Below are 17,868 nucleotides of genomic sequence, written 5' to 3' on the forward strand. Positions count from 1 at the left end.
TCTTTTATTTATATATATATATATATATATATATATATATATATATATATATATATATATATATATATATATATATATATATATATATATATATATATATATTCAACTGATATACTATATAACAACTGATGTTTTATGTTTGATTTTATATACAGCAGATGTGTGTGTAGTTTTGGGCCTTGCTAACAGTCCATCTAAGCCTTAGATGGCTGCTGACTCATCATTAAGTATCTGCAGGGATTCTTCCTGTATTAGTGTCTTTCTCTCACTTGAGGTCAAATTCGTGACATTGAGCTGTGGTCAGATCATGACAGTCTAATCCTCTCTTAAGGAGTTCTGCTCCAACTGGCCCCAAAATGTCACCTTCAGCACCTTACAAACCCACAAGGGTCAGGAGAGGTGCTGGGAAAAGGCTAAAAGATAGACAGATTTTTTGATTGTAGGGATTACTTAAAGAAGGCATATAATCTTTTTGTCTGCTATGTATTTTTGATCAGTGGCAGACGCTAATCTTTATTTCATATTTTGGTCATTTTCAATCACAATTTCGATCATAAGAAACTGTTGCAGCACTGATTTCCACCCGGTAAATGAAAAGAAAAAACAATAATAACATTGTTAAAAGCTCCTAAAAGTTTATTTTGCATAGTATAGGTGTCCTTCAAATGACATTTGAATTAATTTAATTTGTAATGACTTGGGTGTTTGTTTGCTTGTAATTACCCCTTATGTAACTAGAAGCATTTCCTCATATCATTATCGTTATAGCCTCATCATTTCAATGCAAATGCTCTGAAGTTGGAATTAGCTTTTGATAGTCTACTAAACTTGAAGTAAAAAATAAGAAATTGCCTCTTTATAGTATTATTTGCTATCTAGATCAAATGCATTTTACACTCAATACTGAAAAGGATATCATTATTATTATTGTATTATATATAGTATTGTCATTTTAATATCTGCTGGGAAATGTATCAAAGTACATATTTTAGGCCTATAATATATTTAATCATTGCTTTGGCAACACCGCGGTCTGAGACTAACAGCTTCCTATGTAATTTTGCCAAACAGAAAAGGATCCTTCACTGACCCCTTTCACTGATAACTCTGCAATTATAGATCCACATAGTGCCGTGTTCATCCGACTCATAATAATACAGTGACCCGGACCTCTGGTTGCAAATAGTAGTTTACCATTCATTACTCTGTGCTTTTCCTAACATTTTGTGGTTATGTACCGGTAGGTTGTTTTTAATGTTCTAATCTTGGTATGTGCACCATGCATTCAGCCTTTAAAATGCTGAGTCATCACTAGTAAAAGCCTCTATTTTGAGAAACATTTTCATCCTGTTATAGTTTTGATCTTTGCAGGTTTCTGATTTATGTCCTTATTTGTTACTGCTCCAAGTAACTTTCATAACATGAGCTGTCCGTCAAGTAACTATATTATTAGTAGTAGGTGGTGGTGGTAGTAGTAGTGACAGCTCTAGTTGCATAGTTTCAGTAGTAGTAGTAGTCACAGCATTAGCATAGCATAGTATTAATTGATTTTCTAGAACACATTACATACTGCACTACAAAAGCAGTGTTGATATGTTTGCTATTCCAACATCTTTCAATTTTCTTCAGCATAAATATTTTTGATCCTGTTATGACTGGCAGTCAAAAGATATACTGCAAAATCTACTTAATTGATAATGTGTATATTTCTATTTTATATAATACAATACAGACAAGTTTTAGACAGAGCAATACCATAAAAAAGAGCAAAATTTTTCCAGTCTAAAATTCCTATGTGTAAAGTATGAACCCCAATGGCAGACTGCCCAAAACCAGTGATTCCCTGCGGTCACTGACAAAAGGACTAAAACTTCTGCCCTGCAGTGTCACATGAATGAAAGAGCACATAAAAACATATGATCAAAGTCTGAGAGTAAAACTTGCTTTTGGGAGATGAGTGATCACTTTTGAATGTGAAACTGCATTTTGCTGAAATCTATTTTTATTTAGGAAAACTAAAATTTTGTTTGTGTGAGTTGTTGCAAATATCAGTTTTCAATAGATAAATGTGTGAAAGTGATTGAAAAAAAAAACTCTAATAGACTAATAGTAGTTGTTGTCTAGTAGACTTTATTATTATTATTATTATTATTATTATTATTATTATTATTATTATTATTATAGTTGCTTAATACTGGTATTTGTAATAACAGTTGGTGTTGCCTAGTAGTACTAAAAGTAGTCTACAATTGTAGTTATATTTAGTAGTTGTAGCAGCAGTATTTGTACTTTTGTTTTTATTAGCAGTATTGTACTCTGCCAAATAATTAAGTGCATTCTACAAATTGTACAAACACATTCTTTGTAGGTATAGAATAAGTTGTATCATCAGTAGCAGTAATAATGTCATAGTATGCCTGCTGATAGACTTCTTCAGTGTAAATCCATATCAGGTATGAGCGTGGCCAGCAGTCTGACCTTTTAAATTACCCATAATTCTCTTTGTCATGTGGAGACAGAGATGGATGTACTGTCTCTGCACTCGAGTTCACCTTGATGACAGCAGCACGCCTCTGGCCGCACTGTCTTTAGCTTGTCATTGGACAGTGTTGGCATATGTGCTAGCTAAAGCTTGGAGTGATCTTTTGACACCATTATAGCTGTTGCTACAGTGATGTCGAGTGGCTGGCAGGCTGCCGAGTCAGGGAAGTCTATTGGAGATTTAAGGATTTCTGAAAAGCTTCTAAAGTGTAGGGTTGATACTATCCCTCTGCTCCTAAAGTGGAGAGGTGTAACTTTAAGGTATTGGCCTCAGGCAGAAAATGTGTCCAAACTTATACAATATGTGATGATAAGGAGCAGGAGCTTTTGCTGATGGACTGCACTTGTTTGTTTGCACTTGTTCTAAACTGTCACTGTGAAATAGGGCTGCACATTTTCGAACAAGAGACAAGTATTTAGATTAGCAAGATAAAAACATTTATAACCATAGGTCACCGACACCCACAGATGTGTTCAATGAGTTCAATCATATAATCCAATTTTGCAGTCCTTGTTGATGTTAATCTGGTTTAACTCCCTGATCCGAAACGCCCAGTTCAACCTGTAATATGTACACTGTATACCTGTTTGTGTGACATGGGCTCGTACAGCCCAGTTGTTTATCTCATCAGTGGACTTAGCACAGTGAGCAGCCAGCAGGATCACTGGAATAATTAAAGGTCAACAGCCAATGTGCAGTGTGACCAATGCTAATGAGCCACTCTCACCAGGCAGAAACTGGAGTGACGAGGTAGGGGCGCACCTGTCATTTAGCCTGTGTACGTTAAATATGGAGATGTCCCACAGCTTCTCAGGAGAAGTCTGTTTGTGAGAAGTCAACACAAATGTAAGAGAGGTGTAGTTTAGTTTGATGTGAAATGGTGAGTGGCATGTGCACGTAATGAGATGTAGGAGAAGTGTTTAATAAAAAAATTTTAAAAAAGTTTTGGAGCAACCAGATTAAAAAAAAAAATCATTAATTTTATTTATGTTTTTTTTTTTTTTTTTCCACAACACATACATACATTGTAGATTCTCATTGAAGGCATCAAAATTATGAGCACGGAATATGGAATATAGTAAACGCAAATGTGTGAAATAACTCTTCAATGTTGTTCAAAATAGCTACCCTTTGCTTTGCACACCTGGGAAGTTAAAACCATTTCAGGTGACTTCATAATTAAAATCACTGATAAGATCACTGATAGAAGACCAAGGGTTTGCAGCAATGTCAAAAAAGCAAACTGGGCTCCTTTGAGAATTCTGAAATTGTATTTATCTTCTGAATATTTAGTAATAATAATATTTGATTAGTTTGTTGTTTTTTTTTGTTTTTTGTTTTTTTCTTTCTTTACATAATTCTATGCTTCTGGTTTAATTTACTATTTAGTAGTAAATGTAAAGAAAAAAAGAATTAGAAGGTGTGTTCTGACTTTTAACTGCAATAACAAATAGTGTTCATGAGTTTGAGTTTGTCTTTGTCCTCACAGACTGGTGATGTGTGAATGAAACGCTTTGTCCCTCACTGTCTGCGGCTGTCACTTGTCCCGTATCACCTCCCACAGGGACTGGCCAGGGGTTAGGTCCAGGTCTAATGGTCCTGGGGGTCCCTTGTCCCTCTCAAAGCACCACTGGGTCTTGCTCATTAGAAAGTATCCCATAACCTAGGTCACACTGGACAAATACACTGTAGTGACATACTGACTTACTGTGGATATTAACAGCACATTACACATATACAGACAGATTTCTTTTGCTTTTATTTTTTGGGTTTCATTCAGGTATTTTCAACAAACGATTTGGTACAACTTAATTAATTCTCGTAAATCTGGGACTGCAGAAATTAGCTGATGTAGAACATACAGATACATTTCTTATTGTGGATATTAACAGCACATTACACATATGCAAACACATTTATTTTGTGTTTTTCTCATTCAGGTAACAATTGAGTTTAATCACTAACTGCCGATGAAACTAGCTGCTTAGTTATAATCTGGTGTAGAACATATCTTTTTTTAATGACATATGCATTGTCCCTGCAAATAGACTGACCTAATTTAAACAAATAAATCTTGAAACTATTTATTAAACTATGAGCGAACTTTCAGGTCTTATCACTAAGTATAGTGTTGCAGTGTTGTATTTGACACAGCCTTGAATGAATGTGCACTCAAGGCTAGTTGTTTATAATTGGGGCCTTCTCTACAATGTTCATTGTTGTGACAAGCGTAAATAAGACTGGATACTTTTTGGACTATAACTTTGTATAATTGTTGTAAAGCTCTTGACACTCTTTCTTCCCTCTCTGCTGTTCATTTGTGCGTCTCGTTCGTTTGGGGCGGCTCTGGCCTCTCTTGTTTGTCTGGGTTGCGGGTTTTTGTGTGTTTTTGCTGGCATTTTATGTGTGGGACACACATACTCGTACTGTAGGTTACGCCTCCAGGAGGGCAATGCTACAGCAGTTACACGGAGTCACTATGTACTCCCATGACGAGCACCACACCACCACAACCTCCACCCCGTTCTGCTGGAGTGAGAGAGGTAAGATCAGGACTGTGGCCAAGACCCGTCCTCTGGTACTGTTCAAGAAGGTCTGGTCTCCCTGTGTTGCACTGATGTTATTGTTTCAAGATCAGGAAATATTGACCCTATTTCATCTATATAAAGTGATTAAATGTGAAAAGGTAACATAAATATTTAAATAGGGTGAACATTTCAATCAAAACTTTAGTCTGCACATTAAGGTAAGCATCATGTGGAGTGATGCTCAAATTGCTATTAATTGCAATTAATCAAGTAAATTAATTAATAACAATTTTAATTTCTGTATTGAAAGTGTATGGGGAAAATGAATGATACTTTTACTACTGTTCAGCTCAATTCTTATGGTTTAACATACTTATGATGTCATAATATGGTGACAGATTGTCCTGGAACAACTAGAAATATGTTATTTTAGCAACACAGGGAAATCCGATGGTTCAGTACATTTGTCCATCCTGTAGACCTGTCTGTCTTCCTTAGAGGTGCTTTGGGCAGTAGAGGCAGAAAACCCTTTTACGCTGATAGAGAACATTTTTCATCACCACTACATACACCCCATGCCTTCTACATAAACTGATGTTGACTGAAATATTCAACAGTCTCTTCAAGTCCAAAATGTGTACGCATGCTTTGCACCCATTTGCACTTATTACATAAAGAGCACATTGCAAGGCTCTAAATAATTTAAAAATGTGGTACAGAAATGTACTTCGATGACAAAGGCCTTTGGTACACAATGGAGAAGTGAATAGATTTGCTTGTTAGCATATGCGTGATTATGAACATGTATACAATGTGTGCATTTTTAAGGAGGGGTTTGTGCATGGGAGAATGCGTGACTAGTTTCACTAATTACTTTTCACTTGCTTTTTTCCAATGACATTTCCGTTCTATCACCTCTTATGCTAGTTTTATGTCACAGAAATATGCAAATATTTGTTTCCGTAAAAAAAAAAAAAATTAAAACGTAAAATGTTTCATGGCTATACTTTTACAGCCAAAAAATATTTAGCCTCAAATTCGGAGTTTTAATCTAATTTGTTATGTGTGAATTTTAACTGGATTTAAAACAAATATAACAAGTAAAATAAATACACTAATATTTTCATCATAATCAAATGAATAAAGGCTTGAAATATAAGATTCTGTTGCACAATTAAGTACTGAAATAAGCTGACTACCATATCATATAAGTCATTGCCTTTATGCTTTATTTTAAGGCATTTTACAGTACTTTGTTTCACTTCTTCACTAGCTCTTGTAGAAGTAATTTTTGTTCTTTCTAATTAAAGGTGCGCTATGTAACTTATCTGGAGGAGTGTCTGTCAACTGCTTCATCTCTTCAATCTCATGAAAATGTTGCTTTACCTGGAATGTTCCACTCTATGGCATTAAACTCTTCATATATTCAATGGCAGGTGCTTTTATCAGCTAAAAAAAATTGGTTCCTTAGAGATTGCTTAGTTTTATGCCAATTTGTAGAACATTCCAGGCAAAATAATAACATTTGCCTATTTCAGACGCTCCACCTGAAAGAGTACATTGTGTCTCTTTAATCTATTCCATTTTTATTATTTTTCCAATTCAGTTTGAGTTCCCATGCTCTGCCTCATTGTTGATGCCTCTGCCTGTTTTGTGTTTGTTTGTCTGTATGTTTTTGTTTTCAAAACCAGAGTCTCGTGAGAATTCTTTTAGCCGTTCGCGCAGCTCCAGTGTGTCCAGTATTGACCGCGACACCAAAGAGGCCATCACCACGCTGCAGTTTGGAGAGTCGTATGCCCGAAAGAACGACCTGCTGCCAACGCCATGTCTGTGGGTGGGCACCAGTCTGGGGGTGGTCCTGCTCATCCCAATGTCCATCCCCACGGACCAGGAGGAAAGAATGGAGGAGTCTGTCACTGTGGGGCCAAGTGGTCAGTCTGGTTAAATGTACAGTAGAGTATCTATATGTTGAGATGGTGTGATATGGTCTTTTTCATATAACCAAAAATGTTCTGTTTTGTAGGGATACATTGACATTTTTTTTTAGTTCCAATAATAATACTATAATAATAATGGTTATTGGTATATGTCGATACTCGATATTAACCAATACTGAAAAATTTTATCACAGTTAACTACAAAATTGTGGTATTTATCCAAGTAACTATTGAACAGCTTTGTATGAATAAAAGTTCAAATATTATTAAATAATTGTAAAATAAGTATATTTTCACTATGCCAATATAATTACAATACTCATTATATTACATTTATGTGGGAATTTGTTGTATTTTTATGATGATTGTGTAACCATATATCTTCAATCTTGTATTTCAGTTTCTTATTTTATGTGTACTCTCTGTTTAAATATATAATTCACTGAGGACAAACTGTAAATGACACACTGGCACACACTAACTGGGGCTTCATGGAAAAAATATATATCAACGCTTAATGTTGGGACATTTTTGGGATGTTTCAATATTGCAAATATATGTAAAAATTCCCCCAATATTAACATTGATCATTTGTCCACTCCTAATTTAAAGTTCAAGTATTATTGGTATAAGGTTTAGTGTTGTCAGTTTGTGATTTTATACTCAAGTCAGTTAAATATGATCCTATGAATCAACATGGATCCAGCTCAGGAACTAAGACACTAACTTGAGCCACCAGGGGTCAGCAAATGAACAAATGATCAAGTTTTTGGACATCCTGGTTTCAGATTCTGCTCTGACTGTCAAATAAAATCACTTTGCAGAACTTAATTTTCTCCAAGGACAAATTTAACTTTTTGATTAAAAATGAAGTAAACGACTGTGAAAGGTGAAAAGTGTTTTTACCATTGAAAAACATTTAAACTTATGAAAAGCTTATTTTAAAAACAGGATTACTCATTCCTTTGAAAATGACAGTTATTCATCAGCTAACAAGTCTGCATAATAGAACAGATCTCAGAGGTTCAAAGTATACTTGATATTTTTAGATTATTGGATTTTTTTTTATTTTTTTTATAGATTTCCCCCCAAACAGTGGGATTTCAGGTTTGGTATTTCCTTAGATCCTTAAAACAACTGAAAACAACAAGGATCTTTCTTTAAACTTTTCTGTCTGTGTCTAATTTGAATACATGCGATGTGGAGCTTCTTTGAATAGAATAGACCAAAGCTTTTAAGAGCTGCCCCTTCTGTTTTATAGTTAAATTTCTCCAATTTACAGCAATTATTTCAAAACCCTTGTATTGCCTTAGCATTGCAGTTTCACATATGGGTTACATATGCACATTGACCGCGACTGAATGTTATGAATGTTATGTGTCAAACATTCAAGTGTAACTGAGATGAAAGTGCTATTTTATGTGGATTTGAAAGCAGATCAACTTGGTATCATACGAGAGGACATTTCAAAGAGTTATGAAAACAGAAAGGTAAAATATTAAAACTGGTAAATTGCACTCTCTCTAGAGTGCACAATAGTGCCATATGCACTTTGATCTACAAGTCAAATTGGCTGCTTTGAGCAATAACAAAAACAGTCTGAGAGTCAACAGGTTCTTTGAACTGCAATTTTCTTGAATTAGCTCTGTATTGACTTTCAGTTTGATTATAAACAACAGTAGCACCTAGTTGCTTGCCCTCTAACCCAAAAGTTGCTGGTTAAAGCCTGAAGCAAAAAGAGCTATTTGCTGCATTCACATTTGCACACACACACACCACATCAAAACTAGGACTAAAGTAGATTTGATTGACAAAATGGTATCTTGAAAATAAACTATTAAAGATTGCCCAAACATGCACAAATCACTCCTAATACAACTTCTGGTGTGTAATGTTGAGGGAAAACAGCAATAACAAAGTGTTGGGATTTCCTATATACTTGGATCCTTTTCCAGCACTGACTTCTTCTTACTTTGTAAAACTGTAAAATAGAGTAAGCAAGAAAAGTGAAGCACATAAATATTTAATTAATGGTAAAAGAAAATATGTGCCACTTAGGAAGAGGAAAGTTGGTATAGGCCACTGTGCAGCATTCATGGAAAAAAATAAACTCAAATAAAAATCTTAAATCCTCTGGTGCAGTTTTATATTGTATTGATTGCATTTGTTCTCATATATTATATATATATTTCTTATTCTACAGGGGCAGTGCTAATGCTAAAGGGCTCAGTGTTGCGTTTTGGATTCCTGGACTGCATGGGAACGCTCATTCAGAGTCCATACGAAGTTTGGAGAGACTTGAATGCACCAGAAGACCCCGACAGGCCACGGAGACGTAAGCTGGTCCACTTCTCGCCCTCCTCTTCTCAGGACACCTGCGGAGAGGGGCACCTGGCTGTGGTCTGCTCCGAGAGACAGGCCAAAGTGTTCCTGATGCCCTCCCAGTCCTGCCTCTTCGTCCATAACATCACAGAGTCATCATTCGTGCTCAGAGCGGACATCGTGTCTGTCTGTAACAGTGTGTGCCTCGCCTGCTTCTGCGCCAACGGGCATGTTATGATGCTCAGGTAGGGACTTGGGAGACATGAGTAGTTTTTAAGAGTTCTCTCTATGCTATATTGATTTTTTTTTTTTTTTTTTTTTTTTAGCTTTAAACCATATTATAATTACTATATTATATTATACTTATATATATTATTATAATCACTGATTATGTTAGCTCAAATTGCCTTTTTATAAAACTTAACGAATTGGATGTCAAAGCCTGATCTTATCAGATCTCAGAAGCTAAGCAAGGCCAGGCTTGGTTAGTACTTGGATGGGAGACCGCTGGGAAAATCAGGATCTACAGTGAGGCACCAGTGGCAAAAACAAACAGTCTTTGTGTCCTTAGGTAAGGAACTTCACTCTAGTATGAATATGGTGTGTGGGCGAGTGTTGATGGATGGTCGTAGAGACCGATGGTGCATATTGGCAGCCCTCATTTCTGCCCCAGTGCAGCTGTGGCTACATGTGCTTACCACCATCAGGTGTGGAGTGGATTAATAATGCTTTCTAGATAATGATGTACATGTTCATAAACAACTCAGCTCTTTTGAAGGGTTCCTTAATGTGAATGGTTGGAAATGGATCTCCTTTTTAAAAGAACCTAATCTTTTTCTCTGTTATTTTTATGCATTTTTATCCTGATTAATATTGAACCCACAGAACAATCAGCACAGAAGCAGAGCAAGCGACACGAGTGACTGTTTTGTGTACAACAAAACATATTTGGCATCATAATAACAGTTAGTTTTTTTCATTTTTATTATTGTAGTGCAAAGTTTTATTTAGATTATGCATAATTTCAAAGGGTAAACACACTTTCAGTTTGAACCATTTTAAACACAGTTAAGCCTTGATGATTTTGCTCTGTCATTAGTAGATAAAATGAGTTCACATATTGGCTTCTGACATATAAATAAATATTAAAACGATTGTTTGAAATGAAGAGATCCAAACGATACAGATGCCACAAAGGAGCCAAAAATCCCAAGACTAAAAAAGACATTTTACTTTTGGCATCACTGATAATGCCCAGACTAAAATGTACAAAGTAATTCAAAATGCCAGGATAATGCAAAATGTAGCACTTTCAAATCATCACAATTGTCATTCACTAAAGTGTAGTTTTAACTGGTCGCCTCCTACTGATATTGAAAAAAAAAAGGATGTTTGCACTCAAATAGAGCGTTATACGTGTTGTGCTAAATAAATGGAAAAATGTTGGAAAAATGTTTTGCAAACTTACAGATCGTAGTTCACAGAATTCTATGCAGTCAGAGAAGTTGAGAGGGGTGTACAAAGAGGGGTGTTAGCGGCCCAGAATTGGAACCTCTGCCTATTGTGAACCTTCCTGTGTAAGAGTCTCTTACACAGGAAGGTTCACAATGAACGATTATGTAAAAAATGACTCAGGCACAGTTCACACTTTGTATAGCTCAACAGATCTAAACAGAAACTGTGTTTCAGTGTATTAGCTCCTCCCTTCAGACAGATATAAGGCAGTGTCCACCAACAATCTCAGCAGAACTGAAGAAGCGGCTTGAATGATATATATGAACTTCACTTTAAAACGTTTGTCCAGTTGACAGAATTATTATTATTATTATTATTTTTATTTGTTAGTTTCATGGCACAATGCTTGAGTACAGATATAAATATATCAGCTAATCACCAGTATTTATCTTTGTATTTTTTATAATAATTTTATAAATATCATGTTTCAACATTTGAAATAACACACTTTTGACTTAAATATGTATATAGTTTTTAGCATTACTGGAAACCATATTGCATAATATGGCTCCTCACTGTGAGCAGGCTTGCATGTCCACAAATCTGAGTCTTACTTCACCTGGAGTAGGGCCTCTACCCGCTTGTTTCCATGGAAATGTCCCTTTGGCTATAATCTTCCACAGTGTGGTATCAAAGGTATCTATCTGCATGGAGAGGGTTCCAAAATATAGATTTTTATTTTACTTTCTGTTTCCATAGAACTATGCAGGTGATGTGCTGCCTCCACAAAGTTACACTGTATTGCTTTATGTATCTACTTTCTGTAATTAATTAAATATGCGATAATAATGTATTTTGGTGACTTTTTTCTCCTCCTTTCCCTCCATTCCCAGTTTGCCCAGCCTCAGACCGCTGATGGATGTCAATTACTTACCTCTGACAGACATGCGCATTGCCAGAACGTTTTGCTTCACCAATGGGGGGCAGGCTCTGTACCTCAGCTCCCCGACTGAGATCCAGAGAATAACATACAGCCAGGAGATGTGTGACAATCTGCAGGTAGGAGCATTGCGAGGGTGGCCACATGTATTATGCTGTATAAAAGCACATGGACTAAATAATGGTAAAATGACATTACACTTCTATAATCCTGTAGAATTTAACTGATTTTTTAGCAGCCTTCAAAATGTAGATTCTGAAGCAATGTTGAATAACAATAAATAAAAATGAAATAATAGTTGAAAATCCCTTAATTTCTGCTCTAATCACTTGATTAGAGTAGATTAGGATGCATTAATTGGCTGTAGGCAGCACAGTGGCTGAGTGGCAACACTCATGCCTCACAGCAAGAAGGTTTGGTTCAATTCCCGGGTCGCCCAGGCCTTTCTGTGTGGAGTTTTACATGTTTCTCCCCATGTCTGGATGGGTTTCCTCCGGGTACTCCGGTTTCCCCCATCAACCAAAACATAAACGCCCTTCGAGACGACTGTTGTTGTGATTTTGGGCGTTACAAAAATAAAATGAATTGAATTGAATTAAAGAACTTTTGATCACTAATTCTTAACAGTAATCCAGATTATTTCATTACCAGAGTCACATTTTTTCTTAGCAATTGTTATATTCCAACTTTATTGGAGACACAGTGTATTCACATCTCCACAAATATGTTTTAGTTATTGGTAATCAGCTGGATGCTACTATAGTTGGACCTAGAAGCCAAATCTTCTATGCTCTACCAAAAAATGCATCATCAAAATACAATATTTTACAAAACATACAGGAAGTGTACCTGACATTAAATATTTCCCAACAATATCGGCTACAACATACTGCCGACTATTAAGTATTAGATTGATACTTCTGTAACCATATATGGCTGATGCTACTATAGTGCCACCTATAGCCTGAACTTGTCAAGACGATTTCAAAAAATACATTCATGTACAGTGCAGCAGGAGCAGAGGTATCACAGTGCAGAGAATGTAATGACTATGCATATGTTTAATGATAATGTTCCTCTCTGCAGGAGATGTTGGGGGAGCTGTTTACGCCGATTGAGACACCAGAGGCACAGAACAGAGGATTTCTAAAGGGCTTTTTTGGAGGAAACACAAATACCTTTGACAGAGAAGAGCTTTGTGCGTCCTTTTAAATATTCTTCTATGCTATGTCTAACTATAAATATATACAGGAATGGCAGTGTACAACTACTATCACCACTGTTTTTGATTACAATGACATTTAAAAGTACCTTACTTATTCTACTTTTGTCCCAAAGTTAGCATTTAGTTAGCTTTTGCATTTACTTGGATGCATAATTGCCTCTGCTGAAATGTCTTTTCCATGCACCCGAGTGTGACTAAGTAAATCAAAAGTGTACCAAAGTGACAAGCAGCTTTGAGTATCTATAAAAGTACTTTTTAGCACCAAAGCTATACATTTGTTATGACGACTGGTAGATCAAAAAAGTGCATACAAGTGAACGCAAAAATCAACAGAGTTTATTAACAAAAAGACAAAGGCTGGGTGCTGGGAGCTGGGTTGGTGACTGAGGTGGTCTGCAGCTGTGGGCCTGGTCCAAAAACAGGGCCTGAAGAAAACATGAAAAAACAAAGTAAGTAACTGGAAATATTAAATGAGATGAATTAGGCCAAGCAGTATAATAACATGGTGGATAAATGACAATCTGGCAGCCTGTGAATGAATCAGCCAAGTCTTTGTGGTGGAGAGGTTGTAGCTTGACTGGCAGTGGGATGCAGGTGAGTAGTGGAAACCATTGGTGATGGTGGTGCTAGACTTTCTGCCCAGCTCCAGCACACAGAGACACGGGAGGGGGTGGGACAGCACAAGAGAACACGGAAAAACAGGAATCCTGACAACATGCTCTAACTACCAAATAAAAACCTTTTTTATAAACTGCACTTCAGTATATTCATGGGTTTTCAACTTCCCATTATACAGTGTCAGAACAGTCATTTTGAGAACGGTTTTAAGTTGCCGTGACAACAGTCCTTAGTTTTCCTCATTTTGAATCCATGGATAGCTGCTTTTCACAATTAAAACAAAGACTAACTAAAAGTTGTGTGATTTTTGTATACCCTGACCCTCCTTGTGTTGTTAGTTGGTGAGGCCGCTGCAGGGAAAGCCTCTCGTAGCCTGGCACAGCACATCCCTGGGCAAGGGGGAGTAGAGGGCATGAAGGTGGCAGCCAGCGGAGTGGTGGGGGACCTGGCCCGTGCCCGGATCGCTCTGGACGAGAGAGGACAGAGGCTGGGAGAACTGGAGGAAAGGACAGCTCTGATGATGACCAGTGCAGAGTCCTTCTCCAAACACGCGCATGAGGTACTGAAAACTATTACATTGGGCTGAACAATTATGGTAAAATAAACAAAAAATATATATAATTGCTATCTCTGAAGTAAATATGTCCAGGATTCTTAACATTTTCCCATAAATTTCAGAATATGTTTATATTATAGCAAGTTTAGCAAGTTTAGTTCTTCCCCTTAAAAACATACTTCTGAAGAAGACATATTACCTAAATATGGCAGCCTATGAGATTTGATAGTTTGAAAGAAAACAATCCTGTGATTACTTATCTATCCATTTTTTATGGGACCTCAAGCTCAGTCATCTTGTAATTTTATTAATAGAATATTTTGAGGCTGTTTTCAGTGTTTATTGTATTTTGTACCCCACACTTGAACCATAGGATCAGACAACTCATAGTCTATGGGAGCACAGAGAGATGACGCTATGCTGTAATGACTAATCAAAATAATCTTTCTTGCAATCTCATCACTGCAGTCATCTGCAGATTGCATTAGATAACACACAACCAACGCTTTAATCACTGTAAAAATTTTATATTTTAATAATGAACTGCTATAAATAACAAATTATAACTCACCAGTGTAAAAATATATATTTATCAGCCTCAAGCATTTATATTTAACCAAATATCTTGATGTACACATGAGTATAATATTGGAAACTAGGTAGATGAATATGAGTGTCCAAAAAATGCCTTATTATTCCCCTGATTTCAGATAATGCTAAAATATAAGGACAAGAAGTGGTACCAGTTCTGATGCGGGATAGTGCTGCCCTTGGATTGCGGGTTTGGCACCGGGACAGGAGGCTGCATTCTTCAGCGGAGAGGACGTACTTAAAAGACAGACTACTCACGGGTGACTTTGTCTTTTACGACTTCTGGACTGGCCATGTACTTCACTGTCTCATTGAACCAGGAGGACAAGAGCAGGCTTAGCTCTTTGTCTAGACATGTGGTCAGAAAGACTGAGGGAGGCTGCATCCAGTACGCTGATGAAAAAACTGGGATTATATGAAAAGTCTGTCCTATGAGTGAATGATGCGTGAGAGAGAGTTTGGGTTTATGGACCTCACTGTGTAGATACTCAAAATGTAACCAACAAGAAATGCATGAAACAAAATGGATGACTATTAAAATATCCAACTGCCATATTAAAAGCAGCATGCTTCTTTAACTGGAGATAGAAAATACAGAAGTTTTATTTAATAATGTACGCCAATTACAGAAACTATGAAAACTTTATATTTTTTGAAATACTGACAAAAAACTATATATAAAAAGGGAAACGTATACCCGCATTGCTATTAAGCCAAATGTTCTGTTCTGTTCCCTTTTTAAATTTTTTTTTGTTTTTTATTTATATTTTTCTTAGCTTCTATTACTTGACACAAGTATAGTGCACATAGTTAGCTTTACATGCACTAACGTTTTGCTATGTTCTTATGAATGAAAGCTGCACAGTGCAACCACAAATCATTTGTATTATTAACACTTGGCACAGATTTCATGGTTATTTTCAAATTTTGGCTGCTGCTAAAAGAACATAAAATGACAACATATAATCCATTTCCTATTTACAATCCAACAAAGGCAAAACTAATTGGTGTGGGATGTTTGGGAAAGACTGAAGGCTTGAAAATTGTGTTAATATCTATGGTAAAAGTGTACTACTAATCATGTGCCATACAAGCAAATGGATGGACAAAGCTACATATCAGGGGAGGTAAGAACAGTTATGTGTGAGAGCATTCATAAAATTTAACTACTTTTGAAAAGATATTGATGGCAATGTTAGTTTTTAATAAGTTGTTGATAGTTTTGCGTCTTAGCTGCCTTGTGCACTGAAGTGTGCCATTTTGGGTCGAATTTATGTAGATTTGTGTCGTAAACAAGTATGGAAAGAGTGCCTCAAAATTGAACCTAGAACTCTTTCTCGGACAAAGCAAAACCAAAACGCACTCTTACATCTTCTAATCTTGCTGTTTCTAATGATTTTCTGTATGCTATTATTGACCAATATAGAAAATAGCTCCTCTCCTCTTTGAACACAAGTGCTATCTAATTGATTGTCAATGTGAAGGACTACAAATAGGATTTGGCGTCATCTGTTCAAAGTCTCATGTGACTTTTTGTGATACGGTAAAATAAACATATTTTTTCAGTGCTATTTCAGGTTGTTGAGTCAGTGAAGAAACTAATGTACATGTGTATGACATTTGTAACAATTTCAACATGAAGGTGATTTTGTTTTATGTTCAATATTGTTCTTGATGACTATGAACTTATTCCCTCGTCAGTCACTTCTATATTTGATGGTTCTGGCCTCTCAGCTGTGGAAGGCTCTTGTATGTTTCATGATACATTTGTCGTGTATCATATTGTGATTGTGTTATACATGTCAAAGTCACATGACAACTTTAAGTGGAGGAGGACTCTTTGTACCTGTGTATCTGTCTGTATTTTGATCTAAAAAACAAAGGATTTATTGACATCTCACACGTCAGGCCTTTATGCATATAATGTATTTGCAGTGGTTCTCAAACTGTGGTACCGATACCTGTTACATCAGAGTGTGGTATTCTTCTGGTGGCACTCAGGAGTTAATATCATGTAGACAATACTGCTAATTAATATTTAGATAGGATTTTTTTTTTCAGTTTCCTTGTTTCCTTTTTCATACCACAATGTTGAACGCAGATAGACAGACTATGAAAGCAGTGTCAGGAGCATAGACCGCCACAAGGATTTTATTGGAGTTTGATCTCAATTAATCCTGGTTTAGTTCTAGTTCAATCAGGTAAATCCTATTATTACATATTTTGTTCAGACAGCCACCTGGTTTAAATTTGGTTAAAATTTGGTTTAGTGTTTAGGGTTAGGGACTGAAACTGTTTCCATGGAGATGTTGTTGTAAATGGTCACATTTTTATATCGCACTTTTCCACCTTCTAGGCACTCAAAGTGCTTTACATCAAGGAACCACTCTGATCTTTACTCCTGGTGTAAATTACTATATAATTTATTTTAAGTCAAGAATAGAACTAGTCTGGCTTATTTGCTAAATCACTGGTTGGTCCATATTTATGTTTTATTTTTTTCAACATTGCATTTTGAAATGAGTTGATTTTCTGAGGTGGTACTAAAAATGTCAAAGTTTAAGAACCACTGCTTTCTGAAGTCACCCATTTGCATCCTCATTTTCAGGTTTTCAACTGAAATAAAAAGGGAATCTACATAATTTTGAAGGTGTCCAAATCTACTGTCAATAGGATTTGTGCTCAGTGCAGTTCTATCAGTGGCAGAGAAAATATACACCAAAAAAAAATTGAAAAAAAAAAAAAAAAAAAAAAAATTGAAACAAATTGAAAAAGATTATAAAAATAATCTGACTTCTACTGACAGGGTGTTTTGTTAGTATGTTTTTGTTTTTTATATTAATTGTACAGTTCAAATCATAAGGGAAATTTAAAAAAACAACAACGCAAGGATTAAGATCTTGTTGGGCTATTTTTCTCTGTATGTTGTACCTGTTACTTGGTACTGTATCTGGTATTCTGGCTCTGTCTAATCACTGGACCGTAGTTCTTCACAACGTAGATAGTTACTTAAAAAAAACAAAAAATTCTATATCTTTATCTGGTTTTCTCAATTATGGCAGCAAAGTTTGTCTTATTTCAATGGATTCTACCACTTTTTGTTCTTATTGATATTATACAAGTGTATTAGAACTTTAAAAATAAATGAAAATAT

At 35.9% G+C, this 17,868-nt stretch overlaps 1 protein-coding gene across 1 annotated transcript in view; it reads left to right on the forward strand.

Annotated features, from left to right (window-relative positions):
- The window catches only part of stxbp5l (syntaxin binding protein 5L), a 230,268-nt gene extending 212,831 nt beyond the window's left edge, over window positions 1-17,437 (forward strand). The window contains 6 exon segments of the mRNA XM_055230353.1: window positions 6,762-7,001; window positions 9,211-9,574; window positions 11,678-11,843; window positions 12,811-12,922; window positions 13,906-14,126; window positions 14,834-17,437. Of these exon segments, the coding sequence (XP_055086328.1) occupies window positions 6,762-7,001; window positions 9,211-9,574; window positions 11,678-11,843; window positions 12,811-12,922; window positions 13,906-14,126; window positions 14,834-14,875 (1,145 nt within the window). The 3' untranslated portion in view covers window positions 14,876-17,437.
- Window positions 17,438-17,868: the final 431 nt, after the last annotated feature.

Source organism: Periophthalmus magnuspinnatus, chromosome 21 (genome assembly GCF_009829125.3).
Source record: "Periophthalmus magnuspinnatus isolate fPerMag1 chromosome 21, fPerMag1.2.pri, whole genome shotgun sequence".
NCBI lineage: Eukaryota > Metazoa > Chordata > Actinopteri > Gobiiformes > Gobiidae > Periophthalmus > Periophthalmus magnuspinnatus.